Consider the following 13,737-nt stretch of genomic DNA (forward strand, 5'->3'; position numbering starts at 1 on the left):
TACCAGTTAATTTAGTTGATGCAATCATTTTTAATAAAAGTGGTAATTGATCGGGTTCTACTGCATCAATTATGGTTTCGCTTGCGGAAATAAACGGATAAGTTGTCTCTGCTAGACCTGAGTATTGGGGAATTATTTTTAAAGCTTCGGTTACCTTAAATGTAGTTATTTTTGGAGTTGCCATTTTTTTTAATTTTTACCGCCCTTTTTACTGGTATATATTCTGAATGAACAATATTTTTATTGCTTCTTAATCCTATCGTACGCGTATTATTTGTAATAATACTTTTTTCTCCTCTAAATTAATTAATCTAATACTTTTATTTAAAGCTGCTGGGTTACTTATTTCTATATCTTCCTTAATTAATCTACTTATTTCTTCTTCAGTAATTAATTCACTACTACTATCATTTAAATCTACAATACTACTATCGTTTTCTATTATACTTATTATCTTATCTAATGTTTCTCGAGCTATTTCTTCAAACACGTCAATAATTTCGGCGTCCTTTTCTGCAGAAACCGTACTCATTAATTAATATTTCTCTCAATAAATCTCAAATAATTCTCATATATAATCTCAAATAAAATTCACAAATAATCTCATAATCTCTCAAATAATTAATTCTCATAAATCTCAATAAAAATTCTCAATTAATCTCATATAAATCTCAAAATAATAAAAAAAAATCTCAATAACCTTACTATTATATACTCTCAAAATAAAAATAATAAAATTTGTCCTACTACGATGGACCAATAGACCAAAGGAGACGATTACATATATAATTTATGCTTACAAGACTGCTGTTTTCATTTTGCTTGATTGATCTTCTCGCCGTGCCTGAACTGCAACAATGATTGTAGATCGATTTCCACAGAGTTGTTGGAAAGACGTCTCAATCCAACGGTGATCCATTTGGTGAAATTGCCTCTGGTTGAAGAAGTTGACAGGAAAATATTAGCAATATTTCTGATCTGTCTCGTTCTCGGAAATCAACCCTGTCCACAGCGCCAATTTTTCTGTTGCGTCCCGACTAGGTCGATTCATGCATCAACGTACAAAATGAATACGTCGTGTTGTTCAAGTATAAGTTAATTGTTTATTAAAATAGTTCTTGCACGAATACAAGTATTATAAGCTTAATGTAAAATATATAAAATAAGATGGTGAGTGGTGTTACGACCTGCCTCAGAAACTGATATCAAAATGACTTGAGTGGTGTTACGACCGGCCTCTGAGTGTCATAGATATCCCTATTCGTTGGTTATACATTAACCGTCTGTCGAGCTCTTGTCTCGATCCCTCTTATATATGATTTCTCACAAGAGTGGGCGGTGACTTCGTCATACGAGGGGTCCCGGAACGACTGCTTGTGTATTCTTACCCATGATTCTTATCGAATCGTTAAGACACCGAGTTTCGACTTTTGCAAAGAGACGTGTGAATTTACTTTAATTGTCAAATTATTATATTAATATAATATTCTACTCTCTCGTGTCCTGTACTCGTGTGCCTGTGGTATTAATTTTAAAGTTAGGAAATTTGACATTGTATGATCTTATGCATATAAAATAATCAATACGGACAGTATAGGTCCGTAACATAGGGATGCCAAGTGGTACAGACTTACCCATAGATTTAAATGAAAGTAATATACAAGAAATGATACCCCTCTCAGACATAACGATATATTATTCAAATGACAAAATTGTTTTTATTTTAAATATACCTTTAGTATATCAATACGAATTGACACTTTTTCAGCTAATACCTTTACCAGATTGTAATAATAATAATTGTGTTTATATAAAACCTAATTATAAGTATTTATCTGTAAGTAAATCTAAAGAAATGTATTCAGTCTATGATGAAATTGATCAAAGCCTTTGTAAACATGCCGGCGATTTCCTTTTATGTCCTGAAATTTATCCTTTACATCCTAGAAGCGGACGTTCTATATGCGAGGTGCTTTTACTACAAGAGCCAAAAGAGGTTCCAGACAGTTGCGAAATCATGCAAGTGCAGTTGCGAGCAAATCTATTTCACAAATTGAAGTTCAAAAACGAATGGATCTATGCTACACCAGGAGAAACCATATTCATTACATGCGACCAAGACAAGAGAAGTACAAATCATTTCCTAGAAGGAGTAGGTATACTATCTTTAAACAAAACGTGTAAAGCCTATGCGTCACGCGACCTATTGATTCCACATAAAGTCGAAACAGATATTGAACTAATTGATTTTGTATCAAATTCTCAAATTAAAGAACCTGAAGATAGATATGCCAGGTTAACGACTAATATTTTGGAAAATAAGCATATTCGAACCAACCAGATGTTCGATTTAAATATAGTCGCAAAATCAACAACGGAAATTAAAGAAATGGTGATCAAAGATGCCAAGATGGAACAAATACGAAATAGAAAACGCAGACACGACTATTTATTATATGTAATTAGTACAATAACAATTATCTGTATTTTTGTAACTATAATAAGATGCACAGAAAAACAACCATGGTGCACAATAAACGGTACCAGGAGATCCAGACGAAATATCGCAACAGATCCAGAAGTAGAATTATGGAATTTTCAAACACCAGTACAAGTCGAAGAACCATACCAATCAGAACCAAACGAAGACGTTCCAGCAACTAATCGAACACAGGACCAAATCAAGGACGACATTATTCCATTGCCATCCGCACCTCAGATCAAGACAAGGTATTCCGTGTACCCCACCCCGATGTGATACGGAGTATCGTCTTATAGAGGAGGAATGTAGTAAACCGACGTTTTTAGTATAAAAACGTAGTTCTAAAGTCCAGTGGCCTAGAACTATATCACGCCACCGAGTCGTTCCACTGATGCCGTTTCCTGATTGGATTAAACACATCACGCCACTTCATAGACGTAGATCATCCTATTCTCCATCACGGCATGTTCCATATAAATATGAGTCCTCATCATAGATTTAATTAGAGTTAGTTAAGAGTCAGTTAGACTAAGTCAGTGTTGTCACTTGCTCTCCGGTAGTTAAGTATTTGTGCTTACGCTAACGAAAGCCTTTTCATTTATCGTTTTAACAAGTTAATAAACGTATCAATTATCTTATTAATCTATTGTTAACTTATATACCTCATCTCTCCAACCTACGACGGAACGTGCATTCGTCGTAAAAGAAGCGTGTAGCAACCATCACTGGTTACTACAACATCAACCAATCAGAACAACATCACGAAGGTGTGCGAACAGCTGTAGCACAAAAAAAAATCAATTCATTCAATTTGGACTTGTTCTGTGTGCAAAGTAAATATATGTATGAGAAAAGATTCGAATTGCTTCCATGGTTTTCATAAAACAAAATAGTATACAAAAATTAAAAAATAAATAATATACAATAATGTATTTACAATTTTTAAATTTTTATTTTTAGAAGTGATTTATTTTATTTTGTAATTATTCAAAGAAAAGGACATACAATATTTTTTATTATTAATTAGTTTGAATTATAATTTGGTAATTAAAGTTAATTTATTGATTTTATATTATTTCTAGTTGTTGTAAAAGTATTCGAAAACAGTATAACAGTATGATTTACTGAACAATTTTGGTATTATATGCATGGTAGTTAATGTAGCTAACCACTTTAAAATTATAAATTTCAAGGTTAAACTAAAAAATGTTTAAGTGCTATAACTATTTGTTTGGTAAGTGTATATATTAAATGTGAAGGATAAAAAAATTAAAAAAAAAAAAAATTGCCGTGCATCTAGCCGCAGGGATCCGTGGAAGGGCCTCAAGGGTTCCACGTACCGTCCAATAATTAAACAAAACTTTAATAAAAAGGAATCACATCCACGCCACCGTTGTTCACAGATTCGTTATGTGTTTCATTTCATGCTTCTACTAGTATTTCTAATCGCACGTGCGGTAGCTTACGATAAAAATAGGCATGGAATTACCGAGCTGATAAAACATCGCGGGAGTGGGGCAGCGCACGTCGTCGCTGCCAGCTCCATTCGAGTAAAGACCACGATAAGACTGCAGAAGTTTACGTAATTATACAGGGTGGGGCACTGAAACGGCCGATTTTCATAAATAAATTATAAAATAAAAAAACCAAATAAAAATTAATTATTATTTATTATAATGAAGTATATAACATGCCATTTATTTTTTTAAAACTATGTCCTCAAGATGATGGCCATCTCTTCTCAAACACTCTTCTAGCCTACTTCGTATATTTTCCACTACACGGTGTATTACTTCCAAAGGCGTACTGGAAATTTCTTCTTTAATTTTGTTTTTTAGTTCATCAATATTTCGAGGTTTCTGTGCATAGACTTTACTTTTTAAATATCCCCTCAAAAAGAAGTCACATACTGATAAATCCGGTGATCGAGGTGGCCAATGAATATCACCATTTTTGGAAATAATGCGATTTCCAAAAATTTTTTGAATAGCATTTATTGATATTCGGGCCGTGTGAGATGTCGCGCCATCTTGTTGGAACCAAAAGTTATCATTTTGAGGAAACTTCGTTAGTTCACCGACCAAAAAATTATTGATCATATTGACATAACGATTTGAATTAACAGTTGTTGCCAGTCCATTTTCGTCCTCATGAAAATACGGGCCAATGATGCCATAATGTGAAATTGCACACCATACAGTTACTCTATCGCTGTGTAAAGGTCGTTGATGAAGTTGGCGAGGATTTTCTTCAGACCAATAACGACAATTTTGCTTATTCACAAAACCATCAAGATGGAAATGTGCTTCATCAGACATCCAAACATTTTGAATAAAGTTTTCGTTCTCGTCCATTCGGGTTAGCACTTCTCGACAAAAAGTTATGCGGCTATAGTGATCTGCAGGTTTTAATTCTTGAACCACCTGCACCTTATACGGGTGAAAGTTTAGGTCGCTGTGTAAAATCCGATGTAGACTTCTACTGGATAAATTTAACGATAGTACATGTTTTCGTGCAGAACGTCTCGGACTATTTATGAGAGCGGCTCTGACAGCAACGACGTTTTCAGGTGTGCGAATGGTTTTTTGTCGTACAGGCTTCTTTTTTAATGCTGAACCCGTTTCTTCAAAGTTGGTTATCCATATTTTAATAGCCTTAACCGATGGTACCGAATCATGCCGTTTAAGATTAAAATGAATACGAAATTCACGCTGTGCGGCTACGTAACTGTCATTACTTTTGTAAAACGATTTTATCGCATAAGCACGTTGTTTACCACTCCACTGTTCCATGTTTACTAAATGGCATGTTGTCTTTGAACTAATAATATTTAGTGAGAATTCTTATCTTAATTACTACTGAGAAAATCTATTTTTAAAATCGGCCGTTTCAGTGCCCCACCCTGTATTAGTGAAAAAAGAAGTGGATTGCAGTGAGTGGTAACAGCTATTACGATTGTTTATATCTGGTATTTTTAATTTCACAGGTAATGATGTATTTGTTTATTCATAGAGATTTGTATGCACACTGTGCATAATTAAATAAAAACGATTTATTAACATGTTATTATTTTATTTCAGTTTATAATAATGGATAGTTGGCTCAAAACGGGGCGCCTCGCAAGTGGAAAAAATGTTTTAGCATGTTCACCAGCAGAAAATAATGAAAATATTTCGGAAATAGATGTTTCTAGTTTGTCAGTAAGAAATAAGAATCTTAATATATTATTAAAACGTGAGGCGATTTCTTGTAACAGTTATATCTGAAGTTCTACCGGGCTGATTTTCACGATTTTTTTTTCAAACGAAAGTACTCAATATGTAGATGAGCTATCAGAAGAGAAAAGTCCAAAAAATAATTATTTAAATATACATTATAAGCGTAAAGTTTGCCTGTTACGTAGACTATTATTATTTTTTTTTTTCGGTAACCATAGTAACAATTTTTTATTATTATTATTTATTTTCCCCGTTTTTGTAACATTTTTCACTGATGATTCGCTCCTATTGGTCGCAGGAGAATATGCTTATGTAAATGTAATGAATGTAATTATATGTAATGAAATGACGTCACTGTCCAGCAAAAAAATAAACTAAATTAAGGTCGCTATTGGTTATGATTGAATATAATAGTTGTAGACCTGTTGTTATATTTTGTCAAAACCATAAAAACAAAAATAAGAATTAGCGAAATAAGTCAATGTCCACAGTAAATCTCAAAATCACAGCAATAGACTAACATAACAATATGAAAACCACGAGATTGTACATTATTGTATTTTATCCACCGTAGTAAAAAAAAATTGATATAACTTTGAAACTTAAGGGTAAGGAATTTTAAACTTACATATACATCTAGCAGGGTCCGCAGTCCACCATAGGTGGATTGCCTACACGAAAATATACTGCTTACATATCTATAAGTCTCACGGGCAACTCGAAGCAGAATGACACTATTATTACTTGACTAACTCACTGATTGATAAACGTAGAGTCTGAATAATGATAGATTGATTCTTGCAATTTACACGGTACATTCGTAAAATCGTACCACAAATTTAGTGTTATTTTTTAGTGTTATTCTCATTTTAAAATGGTGCTTGAACAACTTTTTGGAGAATCAAAATGGTCAATGCAAAAAAACTTAGTGAATCATATTATGAATTGGCATTTTTAACGGGCAACGAAGTGCATATAAAATTGAAATGCCCGAGGGCGCAGGGGAACCTATGGCCAATTTTTTAAATTTATTTTGTACTTTATTTAAATTTAAATAATTATAAATATAACAATAAATATTGTCAATTAATTTCAGGATTTGGTGAATACTGGACAGGAACGACAAAATAAACTTGTTAGTGAAATTGTTTTACCTCAGGAGAGAACTACTTCAAAAAAAAAAGAAAATATGACGAATCGTATTTGTCCTTTGGGTTTATTCCTGTCGGAATGGCTGAGAATCCGGATGGACAATGCGTTATTTGCAATAAAATAATGTGTAATAGTTCATTGGTACCAGCAAAGCTAAGATAAAACCTTGACACCAACCACCCGCAACTGAAAGATAAAAGCTTAAGCTTTTTCGAAAGACACAAAGAAGTACAAAAAACTGGCGTAGCTGCTTTATACAAATATGCAAAAACAGATAATGAAAACGCAACAGAAGCATCCTTCATGCTAAGTTACAGAATCGCTCGTGCTGGTAAGCCACACACAATTGCAGAGGATTTAATAAAACCATGTATGACAGAAATCGTCAACTGCGTACTCGGTGAAGATGCAGCGAAGAAAATTACAGCAGTTCAGTGTTCTAATAACGTCATATCTGATCGAATTCATAAGATTTCAGACCACATTCACGATGAATTAATTTGTAGATTGAAGAACAGCAAGATGTTTGCAATACAATTAGACGAAAGTACAGATGTCGCCGGGCTATCAATATTGCTTGTTTTTGTGAGACACCCCTTCAAAGGATCTATTGAAGAGGATTTGTTTCTCTGTGCACCTTTAGAAACTAACACAACTGGAGAAGAAATTTTTAAAGTTATTGATAGTCACATGAGTAAGCACCATATTGAGTGGAACAAATGCATTGACGTGTGCAGTGACGGAGCAGCAGCTATGATCGGCAAAATAAAAGGCACTGTAACAAGAATCAAGAGTGTTGCACCTAAATGTAGTAACAGTCACTGCGTTTTACATCGTCCTGCTCTTGTCGCGATGAAAATATCATACGAGCTTAAGACAATTCTCGATCAAGCTTTACAAATTGTGAACTACGTCAAATCACGTCCACTCCAGTCAAGGCTTTTTAAAAAAGTGTGCGAAGATATAGAAAGTCAGCATCAATCACTTTTTCTTCACACACAAGTGAGATGAATCTCAAGAGGAAGAGTTTTATTAAGGCTATTTGAATAGCGCAACGAGCTTAAGATATTCTTCACCAAACAACCCGGTTCTGCAGCTACTAACGCGGTTTGTTGATTTAGTGCATGATGAGCTATGGTTAATAAAATTGGCTTACTTGGCCGATATATTCGATAATCTTAACGTTATCTGCAAAGCCTTACAGGGGAAAACCACGAATATATTTACAATAAATGACAAAATTTCTTCACTTGAAAACAAACTTGACTTCTGGATTGAATGTGTTGATCAACTTAATTACGAATGTTTTACTATTTTAAATGACTTTTTGAAAGAAAATGAGTTGCAAGTAACTTCAGATGTGGAAAAAAATATACATAAGCATTAAGCATTTAATAAGCCTAAAAAAATCCTTGAAAGAGTATTTTCGGGAGAAGTTACAGGACATGAACTGGTTGCATAATCCATTCGCAAATCAATACTTACTGTGTCAGAGTATGAGAATTTAATTGATATTAAATGTTCATCTTCTCTTAAACAAAAATTTGGAGCTGAAAATTTTGATCTAAATAATTTTTGGATTGGACTGCAAGATGAATATCCTACAATTGTTGAGAAAGCTATTACAATTCTACTTCCGTTTGTGACGACTTACCGATGCGAGACTGGTTTTTCAGCTTACGCTTACACCAAAAACAAGTACAGAAATAGACTTGATGCATCTCCAGATATCCGCATTCAATTATCAGATATAAAGCCTAATTTTAGTGATATTTTAAGAAAATATGTGAAAAAATTTCATTCTTCTCATTAAAATATTAAATTGATAAAAACAGGCACTTTGTTACATTGTATTTCTTTGTACAGTAAATGTTGTTTAATACATAAAATAATTGTTTTTCATTTATATTTGTTCTTTCTTTTCATATCAAACATAAAAATATAAAACTACTAGGTGATAACTTTATGTTATCAAACTGGGGTTTCGCAAAAAAAAGTATAATCAATTAGGGTTTCGTGGCAAGAAAAATTGGGAACCACTGTGATATGCTACACAAAATAAGACCAGTAATTGAACATTTAAATAAGCAATTTTCAAAAGTTCCTGTTGAGAGAGATCTATCTATGGATGAACAACTATGTTCCAAATCGGTATGTGTGGACTGTATGCGTATTTAAGGTGGTAAATAAATGTAGCAAATAAATATTTGTTATGCCGTATTGACGGCGTACTATTAATAAAATCCCCCAAAAAATACAAGTTAATATCCTATAGGGGGGGGGGGGGGGGGACAAATGTCTGTGCTGGCCAGCCTAACGGGGATTAAATGTAAATAGTATAACCATATAATAACAATAATATAATATAAATTCGAATAATAATAATAAGGCTAAATGCTACGGAATAATACAATAAAATAATACACAACGAAATCTAGTAAGAAAATATATGACCGTAGTAGTAGGCGACTGGATTGTTGCTGGTAACGGTATTTTATCCAAACGATGATGACCGTGACGGTGGCGATAGGTGACGACGATGATGATGGTGGCGGGAAAAATAGGCGTTCCAAAACGTATAGGTATTGCGTACGTATGGTAGGCGAGCACTGACTGACGTACAATGTACCATTTACAGATACGTGCGATGCACACAAACATACTACAGTCGATAGCAACGACGGTGCGACCGTATCAATATGTGTCGTCCGAACAACTATGTGCTACAAAAGCTCATAATTTTCCTAAACAATATCTACCATTAAAACCTGTGTAATGGAATTACATATTTTTTGTACTCTGTAGTTCTTCTGGATATTCTTATGAACTTACACTGGACAAGAAAATTGTGAACAATCTAGACTTCAATCAGAGCCAGACCTAATAGCTAGTGCTAATGTTGTAGTAAGATTGAGCCGCGCCATACCAAAGCATAAGAATCACAGAGTATATTTTGATAATTATTATACTAAAATGCCTTTAATAACACATTTAGTTAGTCAAGGAATCCATTCTTTAGGGACTATACGCCGAAACAGAATATCAAACTGTAGTTTTTTAGCAGAAAAAGTTATTAAAAAAACCATGGGGAACATCATATGAATATATTGCTGTTTATGATGATATTCCAGTGACCTCAGTAATTTGGAAAAATAATAAACTTGTCACATTACTCTCTTTGTACTGCGGTACCTATTTTACCTGAAGAAACTATACGTCGTTTTGACAAAAAAAGAAGAAAAAAATCTAGAATGAGCTGTCCATTTTTTATAAAAGAATATAATAAACATATGGGAGATGTTAACCTTCTTGACTCACTTATTGGAAGGTACAAAATTATAATGCTTTCTAAGAAATGGTACATTCGATTGTGGTATCATTTGATTAATGTTGCTGTGGTCAAAGTATGGCTTCTTTACAGAAGGGTTAAGACATCAAAAGGTAATAAACCTACAATTACACTATTTGATTTCCGTTCAGAAGTAGCTTTTTCACTTACTAAACTTAATGCATCAACACCTAAAAGAGGAAGACCATTATTAATGGTAGAAACGCAAATTGCAACAAAAAAAATGCACCTCATACATCAAAATTGCCATCAATTGATATTAGAAAAGATATTCTTTTGACCGTTGGTCAGATTACAAAGAAACAAAACAAAGATGTAAAGTGCCTGGTTGTGGAAAATTAACTCTTGTACTAAGTGCAATAATTATTTTTGTTGGGTGTAAATAGAAATTGTTTTACTCTTTTCCATACTAAGTAAAATTTATTTTACCAATTTTTTATGATATGTATTTTTTACACCAAAGGAAGTTTTTTTAGGATGAAAAGTATATTGTTTTTTTTTTTTAATTATGTGACTTATATGAAAAGTCTGTTGTTTTTTTTAATCATGTTACTCATATGATAAGTATATTGTTTTTTTTTTAGTTCTTTTTAAGGATGTTATGTATATAATAGTATATTGTTTTATTTTATTTTGTATTTGATTGAATAAATTTCATTTTTTTCATTTAATATGCGTTTTTATAGCCAAATACATTATATTAACATATTGGTATAAATAGTTTTTTTTTCAAGTCTAAGCTGTACAGTGTATCATGTGTGATACATTTTAAAAATATGGATTCCTGTATTCAAATTTTATAATTAGAAGTTAAAAATATTTTTTTGAAGTTATTTGCCCCATATTTGAGAAAAATATTTTTTCAAGTCGAAATTTGGATGTAAATATTAATGTGCGCATTGTAGGGTTAAATTCTTAGTTAATAAACTTTGTTTTTCATTTTAAACTTATTTTAATTTTATTTTTCATGATGTATTTTAGTGGGTTATTAATAATATTTATGTGTTTAGAAAATGAATTAACTGTGAAAATAAATGAAAATGTAGCAGGTGAAACATTGAATGACATTAGTTCATCATTTCAAGACAATAAAAATATGAACTTATTTAATTTTGGTAAGTTTTATTTTTTATTATTAACAAAAAGTAGATGTATAGTAATTCGGATCAGCGATTTGTTCGGATTAATTATGGCTTAAAAAACATTAATTTTATTGTAATTTAAATTATGAAATTATATTTTTATCTGTATTAATTATGTAAAAACTCATAATTTCAAAAGAATATATAAAATATACAACATATAAAATAAAAATGAATGCATAAAAATATTATTATAATTTATTGTGGACCTTACTATTTAAAATATTGATTTATTTTTTTTTTTTGTACACTGGTTTCTATTATGGATTGGTATGCCTTGTCCCGCAAACGACTAAGCAACATAAGTTCTTCGCCGTTTTCATCGTTTTGTTCAGCCCACTGTATGGCTGTATTTAACGCTTTTGTTGTATCTGAAGCAGATATTTTTTAAGGGGGCAAAAATTCATCATCTTCTTCCTTCTCAATATCCTCTTTGGTCACGGCATGCATGATTTCATTTTCAATTTTCAGTTAAAATTTCCTGGTGATTTATCTCAGGGATAGCGATTTTATGCGGCCCGCGATAATAATTTTTAATTAATTTAAAAATATTATACATCATGTAACTTTTTCTTATAATAATTATAATTTCCCCACGAGAAGTTAGTTGCACAATTATTGAACGAAAATAGATCGTGCTTTTTAACAAATCATTTCACCACTCACTGGAACGTGTAAACGTCTTTGTTGAATAAACCACATAAAAACTTTTTTTCAACATTTGGATTTTCTGGTTATTTAAGCGTTTTACACTTATCTGGACCATTTTCCGTTTCAATGACAAACTTCTCTATTTTTTCCTTATTCTTTTTAATATCACTGATGGTAGATATACCTATCCCAAATTGTTTTGAAATAGTACTGTAGCTGGTACCTTTGTTAATTAACTTTATAACTTCTAACTTATCCTGTAATTTTAATGTAACATGCTTAGGTGAAGCCATTTTAAGCAAAATACGCAAATAAATGTTACAAATACTCAGTGTAAAGTGATTTTTATGCAATATGACACTCGTGTAATCATGTAAACATGTAATCGACTTATTATAGCGATAAGATAATTCTTAAGCCCGTTCGGATTATCGAGACCTTACTGTATATCACTATAAAATATATTAGAAATAGGTATTACTACTAAGTATTTTAACTAAATTAAATTAATTTTTTTGAATATGTATTTATTTAATTTATTCGACATCAGTAAATAATGATAAGCAATAATAAAAAAATTGTGCCAATATGATTATATTATTTGTTTTGTTAATAAAGTTATCAATACATTCGTAACAATGAAAAGTCAACAAACAATTATTATGAATAAATTCTCAATTACTAAAATTAAAATAATAATAAATTTTCAGATATTGAAATGGATCTAAATTGTGAATTTCCTTCAGATAATCAGATCGTGGAAAGTTTCCAGATATTATAAATAATTCCAATTTAAAAAGACAAATTATTGCATTTGGGCCTTGCAGTCCAGATATTAAATTTCCATTAGATTCTACATGGTATCAAGATAATGAAAACAAAAAGTGCCGAAAATTTTCTGTTGAATATTATTTCACAAAAAATTTAGCTGATCATAAAATACCCAGATCTTGGCTTAACTATTCAATCATACTTGATAAAGCATACTGCGAATCTTGTTGGTTATTTTCTGATGAAACACATCTTCATTTTAAATCTAACTGAATTAAAGGAATAAATGATTGGAGACATTTATCTTAAAAATTAACAAACATAAAATTTCTATTCAACACGTTGAAGCTGTCAAATTACGCAGGATCTGGGTAAAAAATCAAACAATTGATCAGTCGATCGAAAATAAAATATCCAAAGAAGCACAACAATGGAGGGATATTTTAACTCATTTAATAAAAATAATTTTATTTTTAACAGCTGGTAATACAGCCCTTCGTGGTAATGAAGGTAAATCAACTTCTACAAGTATGAATGAAGACAATTTTATCCCATCAGTACGACTCATGGCTGAATTTGATCCAATACTACATCACTTACTTTACACTGAAAAAACACGAGTGAAATATCTAAGTTGGAAAATTCAAAATGACTATCAACAAACTTAATTACTTAAATTTGTGAAGAAATCAGATCCGCTCTATGTTTCTCCATAATTGTTGATTCAATATAAGACATCACGAAGATTGAACCAGTTAGCATTATTATTCGGTATGTAGTAGTTGATTATTGAGAACTAAAGTTGTTGTAAAGCAGGGGTCGGCAACCCGCGGCCCGCGTAGCAATTTTATGCGGCCCGCGATAATGATTTTTAATTAATTTAAAAATATTATACATCATGTAACTTTTGCTTATAAAAATTAGAATTTCCCCACGAGAAGTTAGTTGCACAATTATTAAACGAAAATAGAT

General features: G+C 31.8%; 1 protein-coding gene across 1 annotated transcript; it reads left to right on the forward strand.

Annotated features, from left to right (window-relative positions):
* The first annotated feature begins 7,155 nt into the window (after positions 1 to 7,155).
* On the forward strand, positions 7,156 to 13,433 carry LOC126550778 (zinc finger BED domain-containing protein 5-like). Its single transcript, XM_050202899.1, has 3 exons — positions 7,156 to 7,822; positions 8,346 to 8,618; positions 13,246 to 13,433. The coding sequence occupies exons 1-3, from the start codon at positions 7,156 to 7,158 to the stop codon at positions 13,431 to 13,433; spliced, it is 1,128 nt and encodes a 375-aa protein (XP_050058856.1).
* The last annotated feature ends 304 nt before the right edge of the window (positions 13,434 to 13,737 follow it).

The sequence above is a fragment of the Aphis gossypii genome, chromosome 3 (assembly GCF_020184175.1).
Source record: "Aphis gossypii isolate Hap1 chromosome 3, ASM2018417v2, whole genome shotgun sequence".
NCBI lineage: Eukaryota > Metazoa > Arthropoda > Insecta > Hemiptera > Aphididae > Aphis > Aphis gossypii.